The sequence below is a fragment of the Acipenser ruthenus genome, chromosome 12 (genome assembly GCF_902713425.1).
Source record: "Acipenser ruthenus chromosome 12, fAciRut3.2 maternal haplotype, whole genome shotgun sequence".
Lineage (NCBI taxonomy): Eukaryota > Metazoa > Chordata > Actinopteri > Acipenseriformes > Acipenseridae > Acipenser > Acipenser ruthenus.
This window is the reverse complement of record NC_081200.1, coordinates 2,128,639-2,153,337: the sequence shown is the minus strand read 5'-3', so window position 1 is coordinate 2,153,337 and position 24,699 is coordinate 2,128,639. Positions and strand designations below refer to the sequence as shown.

Here is a 24,699-nt window from a genome sequence, read left to right as displayed (position 1 = left end):
CATACGCGAGTGAGGTCTCTCCGGCTCCTGTTTAATAATGCCATTGAAGAATAATAATAATAATAATAATAATAATAATAATAATAATAATAAATGTAGTAAAGCTTGGCTTGGGCACTTACCGTCCAGGTGGCGGACTTGGCGGTGCTGGACTGCTGGAAGGAGACGTCGAAGGTGTGTGGCCCAGGGTAGTCTGTGTTGGAGGGGATGGCTGGCGACGGGGAGAGCGCGTCGAAGGTGGAGCTGGGCTGGGCGTAGGGAGAGGGGGCCGTCACGTTGTTCTGGGCATGCTCGTTGTTGTAGGGGCTGGTGGAGGAGGAGCCCCCGTTCTGCATCTGCTGGTCCATGCTGTTTAGGAGCCCCAGGTTTGTGTACTGCGACTGGAGCGCCAACATGGGGAGAGAGAGAGAGAGAGAGAGAGAGCGAGGGAGAGGGAGAGAGAGCGAGAATTGATTACAAACCAGCAGAATTCAGAACAGGGGCTAAAACAGTCATACCACTACATAGTGCACACAGAGAGACACCCAGAGTGGGAGTGAGACAGGACTGATTAAGAACCAGTGGGATTTTCAACCACAACGAAAATGAGGAAGTAACTAAACTGGGTAGGAGGAGCAACACCTACAGTAGCTGCATCAAATTTGCATAAGCCATCAATCTAAGACTGGCGGTTACACAGTAGTGCTCATCAGTGGCACGTGTGCTTTTCTTAATCTCGCTTTGGTATCAGAACCAGTTATTTTATGTCAGGTGACACTTCAGCGCTGCCTTGCGGGAGGACAGGAGCTTGCAGTAAGCTCTTCGAGTTTAAAGCTCCATCGGTTTCCAATGAGGAACCTTGAGTAATGATTATGAAGATAAGGAAGACATCTTAAATGTGTTTATATACATCCTGACTGTAAACAGGGATACATTCAGGGAAATCAACCCAACTCGCGTTTCATGGTATTCAAAATATTAGGCTCAGGTCCAGAACAGATTAAAATCATAAACAAAACTGGGTGATCAACTTTCAAGATATTCTGCTGCACTGAAATAAAGTTACAAAAACAGGTACCTGCAACTTAACACTTGTTTTTGTAATAGAAAGCTAAAGAGACATTAAATTAGCAGTGTGGAGTAGTGGTTAGGGCTCTGGACTCTTGACCGGAGGGTTGTGGGTTCAATCCCCAGTGGGGGACACTGCTGTTGTACTCTTGTGCAAGGTACTTTACCTAGATTGCTCCAGTAAAAACCCAACTGTATAAATGGGTAATTGTATGTAAAAATAATGTGATATCTGTATAATGTGAAATAATGTATAATGTGATATCTTGTAACAATTGTAAGTCGCCCTGGATAAGGGCGTCTGCTAAGAAATAAATAATAATAATAATAATAATAATAATAATAATAATACTAGAGCTATACACTACAAGTTCTCTACAAGATGAGAAAGCCAACCCCAGGGATTCTTTCAGGTTTATTAATACCAATCTGGAGTAAAGGTCACCTAATTCACAAAGGCAAATAGCTACCGTGCAGTATCTCCCATCAACTACATACAGTACAGTGCACCCATTCCCTTTGAATTGCTGACACATGGCAACACACTGTGACAGCACATAATCAAATCTTCAATTATGGTCCCTTGACGTTTCTATAAATAAGCCTAACACAGACTCTAATCTTGCTTCTGATTCGATAATGTTTTTTGCACAATGATTTTTCTTTGCAAAGTTTCCTGCATAACCAATAACTGTTCAAGTATGCTCAAATTAAATGTTCTTTGTGTCGACAGCAAACTTAAGGTTGCCAACTTAAGCCGCCTTAACGCCGTTTGTGAATTCTTTCAAGTTACCAGTAGCGCTTTGTGACACAATCTGACTGATGTTTAACTTGTAGCATTCAGAACGAGGTGAAACCTTGTCGAGTCTACAGAATCCATCCAGCGATTCCACCAATTTGTCTTGCATAGCAAATTCAAAAGGAACAAGAGCCGTTAACGAAGATGGCAACCACTTCAGCAGAGGAGTCAAGCATGTGGACGTCCGCCCAGAGCAGCACCCCTGCTACCAGTCATTCCATTCCATGTCTAAGAACGCATTCCTGAACTCGGTGCCCTGTCTCTGTGGCCCTTCGAACAGCTATTAATCTCTTCAGCCTCTGTACAGCACCGACAGCCTCCAGCTGTCCAGGCCACACCCGGGTCAGGTGCTGACTCTGCCAGGTGACACGGACACACCTGAGTGTCTAGAAACCCACCACTACCAAGACAATGCCAGAGGCTTGCAGCCCCAGTTTTGTATTCTTTGGAGATTAGGGTCAGCAAGTGTGTGTGTGTGTGTGTGCACCATGAGCCAAGAGCCAGCTCCCTCACACCCCCACTCCTTGAGCAAAGGCACAATAGGAATAGGAAACAATGCAGCGCGGGTACGTGCTGTGTGTGTGCGCACACACACTACTGAGGAGATACAATCCCTGCACCAGCACCCGCCACTCTCACAGCCCACTTCCAGTCGGAAGATCATGCTTTCAGAGGCACAAGCTCCTAGACAATGTCTCAATTAGGGGAACAATGGGGCACTCCCAGAAAGGCACTGGATTTTCTTTTGTTCGTGGGCCTGTGCCTTGTGGCTGTCACTGGAGAAGGCACAGGCTCATGTCTTTATGTATTTTGCATGGTTTCAAAGAGAGTCCCCAAAGTGTGACAGGCAGCTTTATCATGTCTACAGAAGAGTGAATGTGTGCGTGTTTCACTTCTATGGTGGCGCATGGGGGGGGGTCCCGCTCAGGCAACGCAAACCAATTCTGCGTGCAATGCAAATAAAATAAAATGTAGAGGTTACTTGTACCGAGTACCAGCGCTTCTTATGCTCAGACCAAAACTAAAATACTTTTCATCCCTGCACAGGAAGTTCAAGCTTATCATGGAACGTAGCTACATTCTCTTCACAACAACATGGCAGTTTAATAGCTTGATGGGTTCCCTCCGCTCCACTACGTGCTGTGCCAGTGCTAGGATCATGCACTGTCCTCTGCTCCAAAGAAACAAAAGCAAAGAATACTGTTTGCATGTATTTTAACAGATACTGAAAATGTGAACAGTACGAGCGTTGTCATCATTATTCTGTTGTCAAGGAGTTGATGGGATTGTCAACTCTTTGGGATTAGCAATGTAATATACAGGTCAAGCAAGTTATACCTGTGTATTAAACTGCTTATTGTATATATACACACACACACATATTATATATATATATATATATATATATATATATATATATATATATATATATATATATATATATATATATAATTATTTGTTATATGGAAGGGTTTGTTATAACGAAAGGACAATCGAAATGAACAATAGACTGAGTAAGTTAAAAAAAAAAAAAAAAAAAGAGATTTTGAATACAAGTAGAATTACATGTACTGTTTCTCTCATGTATGCAGTATTCTGCCTTTGCTTTATCCTATTCTTTAAATAATTAAAATGCAGTACAAAAAGCAAAAATCCTGAATTGAAGCAGACCTTTTAAAATCAAATCTGACATGAATCGTTTTAAAGTGCACCAAACCTTAATCCAACATCCAAGAATCACAAACTGAGCTTTTATTCCAAATCAATAAAAAAGTTTGACATGAACAGTTCATCAGATCCTCAAGGTTGTTTTTATTTATTTATTTATTTATTTATTTATTTATTTAAATCAATTTTGCTTTGCCGCATGGTTGTTGAACAAGCCAAAAAACAACCTATATTCACGACAGATCAATATAATTTCTAGCGTTGTTGCAACATGAAATGATTTTTGGTTCGGAGGCACAGTGACACAGCGTGCTTCTGATTAAAGAAGAAAGAGGGACTTCACTCCGGAGGTGGCATCGCGTGTGTACAGACCGGCATGTTGACAGTGTATGTTTATATTATCTTTTTTTTTAAAATGTATTTATTTATTTTTAGTTGGGGTCCAGCAGCCAGGTTCGTTATAGCTGAGGGTTTGTTATAATGAAGGTGAGCTTGGCCTGTTTCTCCTGCTGCAGTAAAACTACGTTTTCATGTAATACCTTGTACAGTAGATTAGCCCACCCTAGTGAAGCACATAAACCCACCACATGCTCCCCAGGCTGGGGCCTAGGTTTCATTTGTAATTAAGGGGATGTTATTTATTTCATTTTCCTTGCCAGGGCAACAATTACAGTACCGGTATGTAATACTAAAACTACTAATAAAATGCAAGTTAAACTACAATGAACAGCTGCTATGGGTATTAATTTGTATGAAGTTCTTGGAATAACCCACACCTTTTCCAGCAGCATCATATGGAAAAAATGTAAACGCTGGAGGGGAAAGGCAGGAAAGAACAGCCAACTTTCATTTCTCATTTCTTTGAAATGGTATAACATATATGGAAATTACATTAAACATCGATTTGCTTCCTTATAGTCCGATTCCACTTGTATCAAGGAAAACGGTGACACAAAGACAAATAATCATCCCCACTGAACTGAAGGAAATGTACACTGGTGGGCGAGGGGGCAAGGGACTATAGATATTCATAGCACCTTACTACCAATAATTACATTTGTGCAAATAGAAAATGTGCAAATTAAATCATGGACACACTACAGCAGAAAACACTGCATTTGTTTACTTATTTCTATATTCAATATTTCAGGTACAGACTAACAAGTTGTTTTAAAATGGCAAAAAAAAAAAAAAAATTCTACATGAAACTTCTCCAAGGTCTTCAAAGCAGTTAGAGTGACTGCAAGACCATCTGGAACTGTGCAAGACCCTGGGGGATAAATAGTCATTCCATGGAGTTCCGTCCTATGCATTATAATGAGGGTAGAGTGTCTCTGATCTGCTCTGTGTGTGTCTGTGTGTGTGTGTGTGTGTGTCTGTGTGTGTGTGTGTGTGTGTCTGTGTGTGTGTGTGTGTGTGTGTGTGTGTGTGTGTGTCTGTGTGTGGTGGGACTGGGGGGTTTGGATGGATCACCAGCATTAGTAACCAAAACTACAAATAAGGTCCATTATCTAAAACATCATATCCAGTCAAGATTGCAGAACAAAGGAAAAATCAAATGCCTCCGTTAGCGTCATGCTACTTACAGTTTTACTTCAAAACTTGTTCTGATCACTATTGAATTACTTAAAACACAACAGCTTTGGAGTTTTGTAATAAGACTCTGCTGAATCAGAAAATGCTTTTCAGATGAACCTAAACCAGATCTGTCCCCTTTTACTTAACACACAATCGAGTCGGGGAGGTTTATCATAAATAAAATCAGCTTTTTAAAAAGGCTGGTTATCAAGACTGCAGTACTAGTCTGCAAGCTAATAAAGTGAGTAATTGACGTTGGGGAAACACACATGTGGTGCGTTCGGATCTCTCTCTGCTCCACTGACTGGCTCACCTACCCCAGTGTGCCGACCTCGCTCTGCAGTTACTTGGGGGTGTTCTGGAAAGCAGGAGACTATATGTAGCTAGCTGTAATAAAGAACGCTGCATTTCACTGAACAGTGCTCAACACTGAGAAGAGTCTGATCCTGTGTGTCTGCTTGTAACTCTTCTTGTTCTTGGATAGTTTGATCAGACATCATGAAACATGATGGGCAATGCCTTAAAACTGAATAAAGTGAAGTGACTGCTCATGGCTCCACCTATCAAGTCTCACAGAATTTTTTTTTTATTTATTTTTTTTTAAAACCTTACTGTGTGTTAAAATGATCACGCCCTCCTATTGAAGTCAATCAGAGCCCAGATCCTCACCTGTTTAAATGGCTGAGAAAAAAATGCAGATCGCAATAAGAAACAGTGAAGGTAGTAATTAGCAAGTTCACAACAGTTTACTTTTCCCAGGGGTGTGGTAAGAATGCCTGGATCTAAGCCCATGATTAGACCATCTGCATTATGGCAGTGTAAATGATTTTTAAAAAGGTACAAACTTCTTGTGCTTGCCCGTCACTCTCTTCTTTTAAAACAGCACGGCAGGCACTGTTCTGGATAAAGTATTGTCCACTGACATTATTATTATTTGTTTAGCAGACACCTTTATCCAAGGAGACTTACAGAGACTAGGCTGTGTGAACTATGCATCAGCTGCAGAGTCACTTACAACTACGTCTCACCCAAAAGACAGAGCACAAGGAGGTTAAGTGACTTGTTCAGGGTCACACAATGAGTCAGTGGCTGAGGTGGGATTTGAACCGGGGACCTCCTGGTTACAAGCCCTTTTCTTTAACCACTAGACCACACAGCCTCGGTAATGATGACGTTGTGCTCCGATTATAGCCTTGCATCTCTCATAAGGGCCACTATAAATTCAGGAAGGCTCTTTACAATATCACTTTTAAGGGTGCCATATCAAAGTAAAATGGTGCCCATTCTAAAACACAGAGGTTCCTATACAGGTCTTTGTAAAAAAATAAATAAAAAAAACACACACAATGGTACATTTCCATAGCTTTTTACAGCTACCAGTTCTCTGCAATTTACTGCAGAGGGTGAGACTCATCCTACACTCAAAACCCAGGTCTACGCCCAGCTGCTCCTCAAACAGAGGTTCACTCATCGTAACCTGACATTTTGGAATGAGCGGTTCCCAGAATGCACTGCATGCATTCTGTCAACATGCATTTCACAACATTGTATAGTTACTTCACACCTAAAAAATGATTAAAACACCACAAACCTACAATATTGGCCTTTATCACTCTCCAATCACTTTGGTCATCAAATGTAGTGTCAAGTAAAGTCAAACTAGACCAGTATGCTGGAAGAATTGCGACAGATTTCTGCTACTTTAGGACACAGTTCAATGACAACCAAACTACCCTACCCTTTCAGTCCAAAATGTGGGAGACAGGTTGCCCCTCCCCTCCCCTCCCCCGCCTTCTCAAGGTAAAAGACACGGCTTTGATCCTGATTAGACGCTTAGGGCTATTTCTAACTTGTCAACAAGACAAACATGTACACAAACATTTGACCTATGTTTAGTGTTCAAGCGATATTTCATTTCGGAAAGCGATTCAGAAGCTAAGGTTTGGGAAGAAAAAAAAAAAGTAACCTATAGTAAAAGTGGTAGGGCCAGAAAAAAATAAAATATTACCTTGAAAGCAAATGATCCCCAGTCCTCATTCATATTAAAAACACAAGCCCTGTCCTGACAAGACAGGAGCTCACTGAAGAACTGCATTTCAACTACTGCTATTGCCTTACATTCAGAATTTTTGCTCTTCCAATTCTCCCTGTTATCACAGAAAAAAAAAAAAATCACGGCAGGGCACTTCCCCGTCCGTCCTCGCTGGCAGATCTAGCTATTCATTCCAACATGCAAATAGCATCTTCAGTGATCTCTGAAACCGCAATATTTGCCTACCTGTATCCCGCTTTACAATCAAATACAGTAACAATATATTAGGGTCCAAACAACCTGAACAAAAAGCACAGCGCATCTCTCAAAGTCTTCCAACTCAAAAGTTTACTTCCAACGTTTCAGATCCACTTTATATAGCAGTCACAGCTATCTAGGTCTGAATCCAAGGCATTCTGGCATCAAAAACTACTACGATCGAAAGAGACCAGAACACAAAGAACCCACCCAATATAAAATATGTATATATTATTATAGAATATAGGATATAATATATTAAGTGAAGCCAAAACTGCATAAAGAAAATAAATAAATAAAGCAAACCACACAGTACAATAAAATCAACAAGTAGTACATTCAAAATACCAATAACGAATATGATGTCAACACTTGCAATAAAATTGCAATAAAACAAACAAACAAATAGAATGAAGCAACAGCTGTTGGGTTCTCCAGCAAGAGCCCCATGTTAATGCCTAGCCTCCATTTCAAGACCAGACAGCTTTTCTTTGTCAGATGTTTTGCTGAGCACGTCACCAGTTTGGTGATGGGCTCTACTGTAATTGCCCTCAGCTTGCCAGGTCTGCCCTGGAGTTACACATTTTTCCAGAAGATTCTGATCACTACTGTTTATTGTCAATAGCTTTGATTTCTTCTGCAGATTGCCTATCTGATTCAATGATACAGGCCAGTGGGGACTGGTGTAGACGGACGCCGTTCCATTCCAGGTGTTTACATCTGGTCTACGCAAGAGAGCGTTATTAAAAGGTAATGCCTCTACAAACGCATAACATACTTTTACATGCAATATCTGTACAGTCCAAAGCAATACGTCTGTATTTGAACTGCTGTGTTACTTATAAAAGCACATACTTCTAGCGTTAGGTTTCTTTTACACACATTTAAGACACATTAAATGGAGATGTTCTCCACACATTGCTTCAGAATTTTCACAAAAGCATGTACACAATTAGATTATGAGGCTGATGCTTGTAAAGCCACACACACACACTATAAATGTGTGTATTATATACACACAAACACACACACACACACACACAACGCAATACACTCAGACAAAATTCTAATATCTCAACCAGTTTTAAGAGACTAATCTTCATAGTAGGGCCTCAGCTTTACTTGCAAATTCCATCCAGCTTCGGAGTCACAATCCACATTGAGAACAAGTACAATCCCCAGGAACACTGCATCATATCCCCCACTCGGAGCAGCGCTGAACCCCCTTTTCTTACCTCGCTATACTGCGTCGGAGCGGAGTTTTCCAGGTACAACATGTTAGCTCTTAGGTTGAGCAGGGCAGCTGCTGTTTGCTCCTCTGGCTCCAGGGTTCAGTTCCTCCAGTCCTGTTTATCAAGTTATATCAGTGTCTGGGTGTGTGATCTACAGAGGTGCAATGGAACTAGCAAAGTGTTTCTATAGAGCATTTAAAGAGATTCCTTTATATAGCCTACCCCAGGTAGAGGTAAGGGGAGGGACTAGCTCTTCTTTACCTGTCCAATCTCTCACCTGCCTCCTCACTGCACCTTAGGCCTCTCCCATCCCTGTTAAAAGCGTAGAATGTTCTGCCACTAAAAAACACCACTGTAATATTTGCCCCTATTCCCCACCTCCCAGTTTTTCTCCATAAGCAATATGAATATGCATTGAGCAGTGGTTCAAAGCTGTGAACAACTACATTTCTACCAATTTACCTTGTAATCCAAAGAGGTTACAGTTTTCCAATGCAATGCTCGCCTGGATTGAAGTTCATGAAGCTGAACTGTAACAAATACATCTTGCCTGATTCTTGCAATCGATACTTTTCATAGTAAAAACAAATTCATTATAATACACATACGAAAAACAAAGGTTTTCCTTAGGATGCATCACTCAGGAAGGGCACCTCTTTTGGGTACAAAAGTTAACTGAAGATGGATTTTCACCCAACAAGTTTACCTACACTTGTTTTTCTTGAAAGTGCATAACACATTGTTATGCAAAACACCTTCATTTTTTTTACAAGGTGCATGAAATCCAAGAAATACATTTCAATGGAAATACACATTTTTTTTTACATTAAGCCTAGTTAATTCTATACATTGGTGGTATGATTGTGATTATGATAAACAAACAAACAAACAAACAAACAAAAACAAACAGAAAAACCTACACTTAAGTAAGTTTAACATTTCAGATTGAAAGCATATATCCATACACAGCTAAAGAAATTTTTATTTATACATATGAAAAGTGAACCAAATATGTAACATGCATCTCCCGGACAAACAGAAAATGAGGGCCACGAGCATCATGAAGAAGAAAGCAGATCACTCATACCTAATTCACTGCATATTCATAAAACACAGGAGTGTACACACGTGCACAAGCCTCTACTGGGACAGGCATCTCCAGTGAGGACAACATGATGAACCATTCCAAACTATATTCAATTATAAAGTTCAATACCAGCTGTTATTTTAGATCGCCAGCATTTTAAATATGCTCTTAAAACGCATTTATAACCTATCGTAATGCAGCATCTGGTTTCACTTGCTGTACTTTTTTCTAGCAAGGTTTAAAAGATCTGGTCACAACTACAACCACACAAATACAAGTTTACACAGTATTTTTGCATGGTCCATTTGCAGTTCTCATGCTTTTCCTGTGCTTACACTATGCATGTACCATAGTTTACCATGTTTATTAATCTGTTTTACTGTATATCTCTGCTATACAGCTTACCTATGCTTTATTACACTTTGCTATGTTTTTAAACTTTTATAGGAGGCACCCTTACTCTTAAATAACAATACTTTCTTATTTATCAAATATTTGCTTATTTAAAAGAAACGTGCAATAAAAATCAAGGGAAGGAAACTTTCCGTCTGAACGCCTCAGCCTGTTTGTTTCAATGAAGAGGTCTCTGTGATTGAGTCCAGTAAATAAACAGAAGCACAACACACACAAACAAAACAAATACGTTCCAAGGGCCCTGTTTTGAATCAAATGAGCGCAGTGGAAATATGTGAACAATCAACTACCTAGAAAGAACTCTAACTGAAATGCTCCGTCCTGGCAGCAAAAAAAAAAAAACTCTTGTTCTCAGAAAACATGCTTTTGCTTCGAAAGACGATCCTTCTCCTATCGCAAAGGCACTTGGAAGATTATGAACTGGTTATACGACCTTAAATGACCTTTAAAATATTAGAGTAAAAGTACTAACCCCCCCCCCCCACAGCGGCTCTTAGCAGCATTCCTGATGGAGCGGCTACGCAGGAACAGCATCTTGCCCTCTCTAAGCACGGCACAGGCTACAGATAACATTCTTCTACTCCCCAGATGCCTCCTTGCTGAAACACCATTCCCCAGGGCATCAAGTTTATCTGCCAGCTTCGCCTTTCTTAACTGATGGTCTTACCATCAACAAACTAAACACGCATCTCTTTCACATATTTGAATGCCTTCTTCCTCGGCGACCACCTGCCAAGGAGAGAACCCATGAAGACCAGTCCTGACAACATAAATCAATAGGCTTCTGCAATCAACAGGCATGCCCAGTGGCTTTACAGACTTAACATACCCCGGATATATAGATAAGGGTGCTTAAACCTTATTGTGGGTTGTAGCAATACCATTTTTTACAACTTTGGAGATGCAAAAAAAAAAATACAAAAATAAAGGATTAGCAGGCCCTTGTTGTTTTTCAAAAAAGTTGCTAACAATGAAATATAATTAGTTGATTATGAAGAATTTTATTGAAATGTTTTATAGATTGATATTGCAACCAATAAAACACACCCAAAAAGAGACAACTAAATGGGCTTTATCCATCGAAGTACACATTTACTTAGTTTAATCAAATGAAAGACCTTGACATTCCAGCGTGTGCTTCTTTAAACATACGTTTGTTTTTATTTTTTTATCCCAAAATGGAAAGAGGAAGACGAAGCAGGAAGGTGGGGTGACATTCATGGCTTTGCCAACGCAAATAGAGTTCCTCTGGACAAAAGAATCCAGTTCAAAACATGTACGGTATCTCAGCCCCAGATTCCACACTGTGGTGTGTGCTTGCTGAGCTCTGGCCCTGCCAGGTGTCCTGGAGAGTCTGAAGCCCTGCGTTTGAGTTTCACAGGAGCCTGGAGACGCACCCCGCCCTGCAATGAAGTGTGCCTTCAACCAGGCGAGGCTCCCTCCCTGCCTGACCTGTGACCCCTGTAGAATGTGTCCACACGCCAGATCCATGTGTGTTAAGCCTTGTGTCTATACAGCGGCCCTCAGGGCTTATTAAGAGTTAATGTCTCCCCCCTCCCAATACCTCAGATAGTGCTGAAGAAACAGAGAAAGAGAGAGTGGAAACAGAACCACTCCTTTTTCAGATCTGCCGAGCTGTCTCGGGCAGCTGCCACTGGAGGATTAATAACGTCTCGGGTCTAAAATAACCTCTCCTCTTTCACCGAGGCAGCAGGCAGTTTTTCAGAGGTGTCAGTAGAGCGTTCAGCCCAGTTATCTAAACAGTGGCACACACTGAAGGGGCCCAGGGCATTGCTGACGCTAGAGCTGCAGCGTGTTTAACACACACACACACACACACATTCTAGAGAAAAGTGTGGCGTTAAACCAAACCAGAGATTCGCTGTGTCACCCAATATAGAGAGAACTGGGCTGTGGCCACAACGCAGTGGATTTGCTGATATGGCCGCGTTAGCAGGCAGGTGGGTGAAGCACAATAAAAGAAACGACAAAAGTTCCCATAAGAACGTGCATCACCTGGAAGACCAAACAAACAAGTCATTAAAGCCTGGATATCCTGAGGCCAGGAGTCACAAACCTCAATCCCCCAGCACACCACGCCCTACTCCTCGGGGTATCTGTTCCCAAAACCATTTTTTTTTTGGCCATCTGCTTTATAATATACAGCAGCTTAACAGAGGAAGGATTGAGGCATGACCCTTAAAAGGATAATGAAAGGACTTAAAAAACAGAATGCTGCTTCCTCCTCTCCAAAGGCTTTCAATACATGCTATTAATGTGCTGCTTTTGGTTTCTCCATTAATCAATTCCAAGGAGCATTACTTAAGCTCTTACGAGCCATGTCAGAGAGGGACAAACATTAAGCCCCACAGGCACTTGTCTTTGTGTGCATGCAAAAACAATGGTTTAGATAGCTGAATGCACATAGTATTGAATGTATATAGTTTAATAAACAATTCTCATATATATTTCGGAGATGTGTATATTACGTTTTATAAAGCCACTTTTTTATTTTAGGTACAAAACACACACATTTTTCTAAAACAGGTAGCTGTAATGAAGCTTTTCATGAAACACATTATTTCTAATTTAATAAAATGAGTTGATTTCATAAATTGCAAACAAACCAGATCAAGTCAATCCGTTCCAAATGCATCACAATGTCCTCTTTATCAATTCACCGGTGCAATACTATGGCATTGTATCAACAAAGCCCAATAAACCTGGCCACAATGGCACACTTGTTGGCAGAGTTCCAGAATCCTCTCTGGTGGCATGTGGCTCAGACTGTGCAGATGCACACACAGACACACAGGGGTCACATTCACAAAGGTGCTTTTGTTTTCCTCCCCGTCTCTGTGTTCTGAAGTGTCGGAAACAAGTGCCAAACTAAATTCAAAACGAGGTGCCTTTGCTTTCGCTGTGGTGCTGCTTCAATGAAGCCATGAAGATTTCTACATCGTGGATAAGACACAGCGAGCAGGACATCGTTAGCATGTGACTATAAAGGGGGCACCGCACCCCAATATTGATACGCTATCAGCGATTTCATCTTACGCTTGCAGTGTCACAGTGACATTAGAATCCACTGGTTCTCTTTCCTCAGCTCTGAATGGTTGGGTCTTTCTTTCCCCAGTGCTCCACACCCACATCAGACTGTGATCCCGATTCGTGCAACTCCAGCTTGAAAACCACCTCCTACAGTCACAGGAACTTCCACCAGCACTGACAGAAGCTACAAATGCTTTGAACATGCATTTGCAACTTTACTGATAGCTGCTTCTTGGTTTTGAGAGACACGATGCTATCTGCAGTACCTGCTGCTGGTCCCATATGTGCAGACAGGTCGGGGGTCACTGATTACCACAGCATAAAGTTCTCCTGCAGGAAACGCAGCACTCGAATTGGCAGGTGATTATATTTCAAATGAATGGAGTGATTGGTAAAATAATAAAACACTGCAGGTAAATCAAAAAAATACAGGTTGTGGGTTTGCCAAACACCAGGTTCTCATATTGTGTTATGCAACTGAGAATGCAGCAACAATTCTTAAAAAAAGTTAAATTGGCAGGTTGAACTTCTGTCAACGGTTTCCCTGGTGAGAACTTTTGTTTAAGGTTTAGTGATGCTATCAAGAGTTGCTGGAGGGCAACTGGCAGAAAGCACTGTGTGAACAAGCCTGGCCTAAAACGCTACAGGTGGCAGTCCCATGGTACACTTCTCTTTAAAAACAATGCCATCCCTGAGAAAATCCAGGGTTTCACACACATTCCTTAACTTCAGGACAGCAGCAATCATGAAATCCGCACACAAGGAATTAAACACAGCCTAAACTGAGCCAACTGCACCTTTATTATTTTAACCCTTTTCACTTGTTTTGGAATGTAAAATTAAAACAACATAATGCTGTGCCCATTGCATTACATCATTTTTTCCGAAAAGTGTTTACAAACATTCTTGTGTGTTCAACAGTGCTTGGATAAAAGTGTCAACATATAAATAAGATTTTCTCCATGCTAAACTACTTGGGCATTACAGGGTTAAAACAGATAACTCATTGTATTTTTATCCAGTGTTTGACCATTTTTTACCCAGCAACTGTGCCAATTCATGGTAATCACGCGGGCAGCTTTGTGAAAATTTGAAGGATGATCATTTACTAAAATGTCAAACTGCAAGAGCATGGATTAGGATCGGTCTAGGAAACATATATATGAGAATAATGCAAACATTAAACCCAGGCTACTATTTCAAAATAACAGTATCAGTAAACTATATGTTGGGAGTTTGGCTACAACCCCATTACTGCAGCTCTCAGGTAAGCCGTTTGGCTTTATACCAACTCAACCAGTCTCAAAGCCCAACTCTATTTCATACTCAAAAGTAAGAAACACTAAACGAAAACCTATGGGCAAGGCTTTGTCATGTATGATATACAATGACAGGACGGGTAATTAAATATGATCTCAGCTCAGTTTTTTAAACTTGAAAAGGAAAGAATAAATAGTCATTACTTGAACACTGTTATGCACATCACTGCCAGCAACGTATAATGGAGGCGCTTGTTTGTATGTCTTTACACTGACAGAGATGTGTCCAGTCCTTGGCGTTACTCGAGAGATGATCATAGTTAAAGGAGTCAAGTCTGAGAAAGCCGACACAGTGGTTTTAGTTGTGTGGAATGGATACAGGTTTAAGACCACCAGAAATCCTTTTCACATGTCTTCAACACCCACCCATCTGAAAACTGCATTTGATCCCTAACGACATGATATCAGATTTCCTTGCTCAGCAAGGACAACCCAATCAATAGGGTGACGAGAGAGAAAAACTGATGGTGATCCAACAAGTGGATTACTTGTTATGCAATAATTAAAATCACATCAACAAGTGGTTCTCTGCACGCTGCACCTGAACAAACCGCCTGCATTATACCGGCTGAGTTTATTGCAGGGGACTGTTGGGGGTTTCAGGAACACCTGCATTGAAAAGCTCAGCGAGTGAGGAGCGCAGCAGGAAAAGGACAAACCAGCTGCAGCATTCTGAACGGATAGCCAATGCTGTAATGGTATCCTTCGTTCAAGGATGCAGTAGACATAGGATTAGAAAAGAATGTATCTTTCCAATGTCTGATCCACTCACCCGTAACTCTGAAGTAGATGAAGAGTATATACGGAAATATATACTGTATTTAAATACACAAACAATTCTATGTTAATAATGAAATGAAAAACAAAGACACTTTAGAATGCTTAAGAAATAATAAAGCTATTAGAATGCAGTTAAAAAAAAGAGGTAATGAAAGACAAAAGAAAAACTGGTCTTGGTGTTCTTTAAATGTATTCAGATTTGTAATTGATTGTTTGATGTTATGGTAACAGTTCCACCTGCCCAGACTAATGAAAGTATTTATTTATTTTGATTGCTTTTTTAGACAGGCAAATGAGCCATCTTTCTCCCCATTACTATGTTTAAGCCACTAAAAGCCTGCTGTAACTAACTACTGTATCTCCATGATCTGAAATAACAGGGTAGAAAACCAAAAAAAAAAAAAAAACCCACACCACAAACACACACACACACAGAGTACCTTCTAATCAATTTTAAACACTAGCTGAACTGCAGTTTGGGTTGAAATACAAATATATACACAACGTGATCATTTAGCTTGTGAAAATGCCACCCAAAAAAAAAAATCAAAAACTAAAATGCAGGTTGAAAATAAATGTCGAAACCCCAACATTCCATTGAAACACATCGTTTAGATTGTTTAACTTTTATTAAAACATACTGGGCCATATTTTTTTAAAGCCTTCACAACATTCTTTGATTAACTCCTATTTTTTTAAAAGGGGTAAAACAGTGGTTGATTTTACAAGTAAAAGTATAATCCAAGTTCTCCTTTTAAAAAAATAAAATACATACATACATAATGTTAATGAAAGAATGGAGAAAATGCACTGAAACTGTGGCCCACTGAACTGCAGCACTTTGAAATGCTGTGAATAACACAAGCCCCCTGGCCCCAGACCCTGGATATGAAGCGGTTCCACCTGTTTCTCAGTTTTCTTTAACCCCCGCCCCCTGTGTCCGGGGAGGTCCCTGTTCAGTCAAATGCTGACAGTTCTCGGACAGTCATAGGGGTTTTAAACTAATGGGGAGAGATATTACCTTGCAACATAACCTGACATTTCTCACAACACTGAACCAGGAAACTGGTTAGAGGAAACAAAAGCTTTTTGCCCTGGCTGTTATTGAGAGGTAGCTCTGCGACAAATCTTCAAGCACAGTTTAAAAAAAAAAAAAGTATGTATCTTTTTAGAAGGCAACATCGACTCTTTGAACTCTACAGACCTGGCTACAGGTAGACAGATAGCTGCACTCAGGACAGCAGGCCAATAAACGAATGTGGCGCGTGCCTGTCTACATTTGTTTTCCACTGAAACTGCTGAATTCTTTTTCTTAGGGTTAGTGCTGAAAGAGTTAAGCGTGTCACCTCTCCTGAAAAAAAGAGTCCCACGTGAACCCATGCAGGTCTGTTTCTATTACAACCTGCTCACACAAGAAGCGTGTCCCTCTTATTAAGCACTACAAGCACACGGGACTTCACTAGAAAAGCAAAACCTGTGCAAAGCAACAAGTGACTGGTCAGAGCAGCAGCCCCAGAAAGGGGGACCTGTTTATTGAAAGCTGTTTGCCGAGAAGGAAAGCTACAACACACACACACACACGAAAGACACCCACGTTAGGCTTGTCAGTGCAATTCAAAGTGTTCACAACACTCCAGAACACACAGAAGCATTAACAGCCATAAGCAATGAGGCTCCCCCAGTCACAGTGCCTGACTGCAACTGGGCGAGCTTATTACAAACCATTTCCAGATCTCCACTCTAGTTATTTACAGTCCAGTTAATTTGTTCTTTACTGTTCTGGTATATTTCTTTTTGGATAGCTGGCACTATATTTTATTGGTTCAAAAACCCAATTCACAATTGATCACACGCAACTATGTCTATCAGAATAGCGTACCAAGCCACAGCTCATTGTCACAGACTTCCCTAAAAATGTAAAAGAAATAAACAGCACAGGAAGAGTTCTGGGACACAGTGCGGGTAACCTGTCGAAGCTTTCCTTCAGTGTTATCAGCATGATTGCTTTCTAAAGGAGGACAAAAAAAAAATGTATCACTTTAAGATTCTAAAAACGATCACAGCACCTACATTAAATACCTATGGTGTTTTCATAAGGTAACATTATAGGGTATATAAGCTTTAAGGGTGTCGTAATCACTGCTGGAGGGCAGTGCGTGTGTACTGGGAGGGGAGATTCAAATCTGAAGTGGAATTGCAGCCCGAGATAACTGCATCTTCACTTTGTCAGTGAAAAGCACAATCTCAGCTATGAAAGTATTTGAAAGGCCAGTAACAGGCTCGAGGGTCGAACGACTTCCCTGCATTCTCTGAGCCCCACGCTCAGCTGATCTGCCCTTTATCTTCCTATAAAATCAGCTGTTTGTAGAAGATATTATGTTTCCCCTGCCACCGTTTCTGCTAAATTCCTTCATGTTATTCTGCCCTGTGCACCTCTCCTCCTCCTCCAGTAAGCAGACACCCACTGACAGACGAGCGCTGAAATTCCAGCAGGGCGGCAGGTGCTGCTTTAAATTGCTGCCCCGCGGCCATGAAAAACAAGAGAAGGTATTTCAGATTAAACATAAACCCTACACAATACAAACATGTCCCCCGTGGCACTGAACTGCAAGCTGTATTCTAATGAGCAATAAAGAGGCACGCCTATGGGGGAAAAAAAAAATAAGAAAGAAAAAGGGCTATGCCCAGTTTAAGGTTTGTTCAAAAGGATGCTCATCAGCTCAAGTGCTGTAATAATCATACTGTGAAAGCAAGGCTGTTTCTGCAATTGCCAACAGCCAACTCAGTTACTGTGCTTGCTCCTGCTGCTGCTGCTGGCATGCTCCCTGGATCACGCCTTAGTGCTGGAGGGCAGGAGAGGGGGTGGGGGCGGAGTGGATTAATGGGTTGGCTTCATCATACCGATATGCCTCGCCTGCAGGGAGAATGCTTCAAATCTAGCTTCGATCAGTGGTTCTCTGCCTCATCTCTAAGGGTTTGCTGTACTTAATGGTGCCTCATTTACAGTACAGCCCTTTCCATAGTTGATTCCATGATACTAGACTTTTCAGATTCTTCATTTGTCCAAGACTAATGCATGACAAAATATACTGTTTTAAACCTGCAGCAAGATTTTACTTCTATTTTAGCTGCCACTGAGATATTGAAATTGGCAGGAAATCAGAAAGTAGAATCGGTTACTGTGTTTCCAACACGCTTCCAGATTTACTTCTGCGCACATTCCTGTAATGTACAGGGCCCTCATTATCAGGTCCCGGGTCTGCCCTTGCTAAAGAGCTATTTTCCACATGGTGTTGACATCAATTATGCTTTACAGGAAATGCCTACATATATTCTCATTGGGTTCACAGGTTAATAACCTTCAAACTACATCAGATATGCTCCCTTTAAAATATTCAACACATTGAACAAAACCATTTTTAAAATCCTACAACACCCAGTAGATGAAGTGTCACATCAACTCACAAAGCCGTGCTAACTCCACTGCAGGACAGGGCCGACGACTTGTAAAGTCTGAAATCAATAGGATGCTGTTAAGCAATATGCTAGTTTACAGAAATGGCTAATTCTTATTTTGTGCTCCCCTCGCGGTTTAGTTCTTAGATACATGCAGAAGACACATTCCCCTTTATCTAAACCTCTGTTTAAAAACTGCAGACACTTCCCCTGTACACTAACCACCACAGTTTATAGAATAGAAATTCTAAGAATTGACTTGTTACTTTTGAGAAAAAGACAAAGTAAAACTTACATCAACAAATCCCATCTCCTTTTCTATTGCAGGTCCCCAAACCATTCCAATATCTCCAAGCCAAACGTTATACTTCAGTTATATGGTCTCCAGAAGAAGTATGCCTTGTAAGGAGATGAAGGCTCAAATAAGCTCCAGTCTATCCAGGGTTCCTGAGTATGTTTCTACTCTTTCTTCCTTTCTCTCACCATTACTGGAGGCTGCGAGATGTTAGCATCATGACCCGAACTGGTCGCCTTTCAATTCATCTATTTATGAAAGCCTCTTCCTCTTTCAGCAACTTGTTTGTAGTATTTCTGGAAAAAGCTTTAATTCAGAAAGATGTAACAACGTTCAAGCTCTCATTGGTCTGAAGCACAGCAGGTGACGGTGGTAACGTCAATAGGAAAGGCACCTGGGTTGGCTGAGTGAATGCATGAACAGGGGAACCCCACGATCTGCACTGCAGAACTGTGAAGCTTATCTATGAAATTCCAACGGACACTTTATCTTCAGGGACTTACCAACATGTTTGGTTTGTATTCGAAAAGTGAATCCCCTTTAAATGTACCTGCTATGGTTAAAAACAGAAAGGGTTCTAACTAAAAGGCAAACGATTCTAAGCAAGAGGTTCAGATGCAGTGGGTGGGGTGGCATCTAAGTAATGTTTGCAGACTAGATAGAGCAGTCACATGCTTGAATTTTGTCATGTAAAATGATACTGTATCCACAGTAGTGTTCATGATATTCGATACTATCGCGACACTTTGGATCTTATGGCCATTACATGTTAAATGGCTGCCAAATTCCTTTTTTTGCAAGTGCAAAGTGCATAAGAGGCTAATACACCACAGCATGGTGGAATGCTTGCTGTTTAAATTAGAAGTTCCCTAAGAATGTGAGCAAGGAATGAAAAAACGAAGCACTGCTGTGGAAGCTGATTTACACAGTTACTTCAAGAAATGGCTTGATGAGGTTCTTGCTTCTTGCAAATGAGCAAGATGGGCCAAATGGACCTCCTCTTGTTTGTAACATTTCCTATGTTCTTAAAAGCCACTACGGGGGGCACCCTATAGTCTGGACGTTGCCAGTTCGAGTCCAGGCTATTCCTTTGCCGACCGAAGACGGGAGCTCCCAGGGGGCGGCGCACAATTGGCCGAGTGCTGCCCAGGGGTAGGGAGGGTTAGGTCGGCCAGGGTGCGCTCGGCTCACTGCGCACCAGCGACCCGTGGTCGTCCTCCGACGCTGTAGCTCTGGGTGGCTGCATGGTGAGTCTGCAGTGTGTAATAAAGCATGCGGCTAACGGCACACGCTTCGGAGGACAGCGTGTGTTTGTCTTCGCCCCTCCCGAGTCAGCGCAGGGGTGGTAGCGGTGAGCTGAGATTAATTTGCTTGCTTGGTTGTTAAAAATCTTGCAAAGATAGTAAATTAGACAACCACTATACTTACTATAATAAACTGCAAGTATTTTTTATTGCTTTCATGCTGAACCTGTAGCCGTCTGCATTGGCGGACTCGTGCGACTCCGAACCTCTGCAGGCGAGGCGTCACATTGATCCTATTAGGGAAACTGATATGCTGGCAGTGAAGTCATAGGACTTTCACAGCTGTCACATTACATGCACATAAAATATGGATTAACACAAAATCCAAAGAATATAAAAACTTCGCTAACATTTGACATGCAGTAGAGTTTTAATGACACATGGTCGGCAATTTTATTTTTGCACTTTCTAGCAAATGCACTGCAATGACGAAGTAAACAAGCATCAATGAACTCCCTTTTCATCAGCTTCTACTGCATTCCTGTTTTATGTGTTATCTCTGCTGTGACTTTTATTTATTATAAGTAACATGCACTGGAATTCATTTAAACTAAAAGAACGGAATAAACTACAGTCATAAACTTTGGCAAAGAGATCGGGGTGGCGAGCTGAAAGATACTTCAATTAATTGGTGGCATTTCCTCCTTTTGTTTTTCACTTCTTTAAAACACGTTCGATATTTTGGACTGTCCGTCTTCAACCAGATTGTTGCTGTCATCTGGCTGAAATCCAAAATAGTTCCATCAAGCTTCTCTCAGGCATTCGCCATGACTGCTGCAGTAATTTAAATTTTCCCAGAGCGTGCAGGGTAGCTGGTCACTTCCACTAAGCGGAAATGAGTAAGTTTAGTTCACAGTGTTAAAGCACACAATTAGAGTTTTATTTTAAAAGCTCAACAAATAAAAATAAAACAAGTTATCAAAAAACCGTTACACTTTTACCCCGATATTAGGTATCATGATATACCATAGGTATCGTGATACACTAATCCACAGTAGGCATATTAGTGCTGAAGAAACCAACTCTTCTGTTCCATGATGGTGCAACAACACCTCAACCTGTTACATCAATTTATACAGCTTATTGCACGCATCCAAATTGACAAAAACAACCATGCAACACTTCTTATCAAATTACAAACATCAGTGTATGTGTTTGTTTTTATTTTTTAAACCAAACAGTAAAGTATGAATATATATACCAAAGTCATTGTATTTATCTTGCTCTTATTGTATTACTTGTACTGTAACACTTGAAATGTATTTGCTTACGATTGTAAGTCGCCCTGGATAAGGGCGTCTGCTAAGAAATAAATAATAATAATAATAATACATAATTTTATATTTAACTTGAGTGCCACTTGTCGGTCTCTAAATGACACCGTGGTGTTTGGGGCAGGCTGGTGCTGCGGTGCTCACTCACCCACAGGGGGTCTGCCTCCTCCCGGTTCTGCATGGTGATGCAGTCCATGCTGATCTGAATCGTGTTCCCGGGATAGTCACTCTCAGGAGCCTCACTGAAGTCCAGCTCGATCGGCTGAATCGAGTGAAAGGAGGTTCTGAGAAACAGGGGACAGCAAAACAACTGGCTTTGAAAATCCATGTTCTTACCTCTTGTAAGATATATTGCCGTAATTATCACTTAAGGTCTTTCGGTTATTGTCTTGGTTGTGTCTCTAAGTCCATTCCAGTGCTATTCTATATTTTAAATTCAATGTTCAAGAACCTGGTTGGACTGAAACAGGTTTCTACTTCAATGAGGAACAAATAAATTTGATTTGCAAATTATTATTATTTTTTTTAACTCAACATTTACTCAAAAACGGTTTACTTATTTTTTAGCAAAACCAGTACGGAAATTGGGCTCATTAAAATGTGGGATGGCTGAAACGGCTATGGAACCGGAATCTTAACTCCATCTGCGATACATACTGTACCGGAGATGTGCATGGAGAACTGGTATTGTACTCACTGGTCCAGCATTCCCAGTAGCTGGTTAAAGACTTCACTTGTGTGCGGGGACTGTGACATTGCAGAACGGTATACCCCTGATGACTGGTTCATCAATCTGAAAAAAAAAAAACAAAACAAGACATATATATAATATTTAGCACAGCTGAGATTTCAGAAATTGTGTAACTATTTGTCCTCATTTTATAACGTTAACATTTGTTTTCAAAGGTACTATTTTGCTAGTGTGTATCAAACCCATTTGCTGCAAAACGCTGACTTGAATGAAGAAAGTATAGAACACACCTAGCTGTGAAGTTCCACTATTTCGAGGTAAGAGATAATTATACAAATCACAAAAACAGTATTTCCATTCAATCCAGCATCATCCCCCCCACCCATGAACGACTGTAGAAGTCATGGGCTCCATCTGCAGTATGCCTGGGGTACCTTCTTTTGCCTGTAGAGGTCAGCCTCCACATCACAAGATCAAAGTAGAGACCATACTTTGACCTGGAGTAGGGTAACTGGCTCTGTATGTGGCACTTCAAGGAGTGTTGCAAGGCAGTCAGTTGCAATATCCTGAAAGCTGCACAGTTAAAAGGACTAGTACAAATCTAACAGAGTCTGGCTGCCGCATGCACTCAGAGCTCAGATTACAACAGCTTGCAGGTTTGTGCACACAGCAGTCTTTCTTTTGCCTTGTGAAAAGATTTCTTTCAAGAAAATTAGCACGCAAGACCAATTAAACCGCTGACTAAAATAAACGTAGGGTGGGTAGCAATCCAGTTTTCAAAAGCCTTAGGGAGCTGGAAATACAAAACATGCACTGCATTGTATGATTGCTTCACTTGCAGAAGATTTCAGTTTCCAGAACTTCAAGTGATTTTTCATTATCATCTTCCTGCTATTACATCTCTACATCCCATTATGTGTGTTCTGTATGATTATCTAATCTGCTTAGTTCTTTTTTTCTATGCTTACTAACTATGGTGAAGCACTGTGCACTGGACCCATCCCTTACAAAAGTTATCCACGGTACATTTTCATTGCGATTTTGCTGTTTTGCCATGAATTTCCCATGGTTATACTATGCCTTTACCATAGTTTGCCATGTTTTTTAATTTGCTTCACCAAACCTCTTTGGGCTTTACATGAAAATGTACAAACGAGAGGAGGCCATTTGGGCCATCTGAGCTCATCCGATTTCTATCTGCTGATTGATCTCACAACTTGGTCAAGTTGGGTCTTAACACTTACCTGTGCTTTCTCATGTTTTCACTATGCTTTACTATGGGAAACTTCTATAGGGGTTTGCAACAATCAGTGTCACCTCATTTCACACAAGTCTTTTCATAGCAATTTGTTGCTGGAACAGTAAGTAAGCAGAGACAATAGAGGATCATACAGCACACACACACACACATTATATATTAGGACAATGCTGTGAAGTATATTTCACTTGCGCTTTATTTAAATACTGTTTTGTCTTTATCACTGTTTTGAAACATGAGATTAAAGCCCAACCCTTCTCAGACACGAATCTTATTAAATTATACCCACACCCCAGGTTAGCTTTTTTAGTTTTACCAGCACATCCGACATAAGCTTTTGCTTCAGCTCTAGTAATACTTGGTACATACAGGAGCTATTAAAATTAACAATAAAAGTTTATTTCTTACAAGTTGATGAACCGTTTGATTTGCCTTCAAAAATAATACAATGCTGGCGTGTAGGATTTTAAAAAATCTATGTGTTTTGGACAGATGTTTAAGATTGTTTAAAGTTTTGCCTTTTAAAAAATAAACCATGTTTGAGGAACACTCAATGATAATCAGACTTGTCATAAACATGCCAAATGAAATGATCTGAAAACCGTTTTTTTTTATATATATATATATATGAAAATGTCTTTCTGGCAGGCTGAAATAAAACCGTTTGGAGGAGTTTCTGTTCCAAGGTATGTTGTGAGAATATACACCTACAGCTTCAGCTGTCTCACCTGCAGGGATCTGGCAGGATCAAAGGGGCTTGGAGTTTTACAAAGTGAAGCAAACCAGAAATTTCCGAACAGATTTATAACCCTTGTTGCAAAATGCTCCTCCTGTTTTTCAAGCATGGAGGCCGTGCAAGCTTCACTCACATGGTAATAATTTAGTGACCAGGAACACTAATTGGCCAGCAGCAGCTACAGTATAAAATAAAACAGCGCTAGTGCTACTGCAAGGTTTGACCAGGTTGGTTTGGAGTCAGAAATGCTTTATAAAACAACTATGTAAGTAACATACAGGTAGTGAACAAAAGAATGGAAACACCAATGTAAAGTCACTTAATAGGGCGTTGGGCCACTATGGTATCCCGCTCTGTGGAGTTCTCGGCGGACCGTTTTTGATGAAACTGGCTGCTCACGCCCCAAGTTGAAATGTGCAG

At 40.8% G+C, this 24,699-nt stretch overlaps 1 protein-coding gene across 12 annotated transcripts in view; it reads right to left on the bottom strand.

The window, feature by feature from the left end:
- Positions 1-24,699, bottom strand: part of LOC117417065 (tumor protein 63-like) — a 63,245-nt gene that overhangs the window by 19,530 nt on the left and 19,016 nt on the right. For 7 of the 12 annotated variants that reach the window (XM_059034315.1, XM_059034304.1, XM_059034312.1 and 4 more), the window contains exons 2-4: positions 22,292-22,387; positions 21,743-21,878; positions 123-380 (exon numbers count right to left, since the gene is read on the bottom strand). In XM_059034315.1, coding sequence (XP_058890298.1) covers positions 123-380; positions 21,743-21,878; positions 22,292-22,387 — 490 coding nt within the window. Of the gene's footprint in view, positions 1-122; positions 381-8,617; positions 8,804-21,742; positions 21,879-22,291; positions 22,388-24,699 lie in introns of those variants that run through there. The other 5 variants (XM_059034309.1, XM_059034313.1, XM_059034310.1 and 2 more) reach the window with 2 other exon arrangements.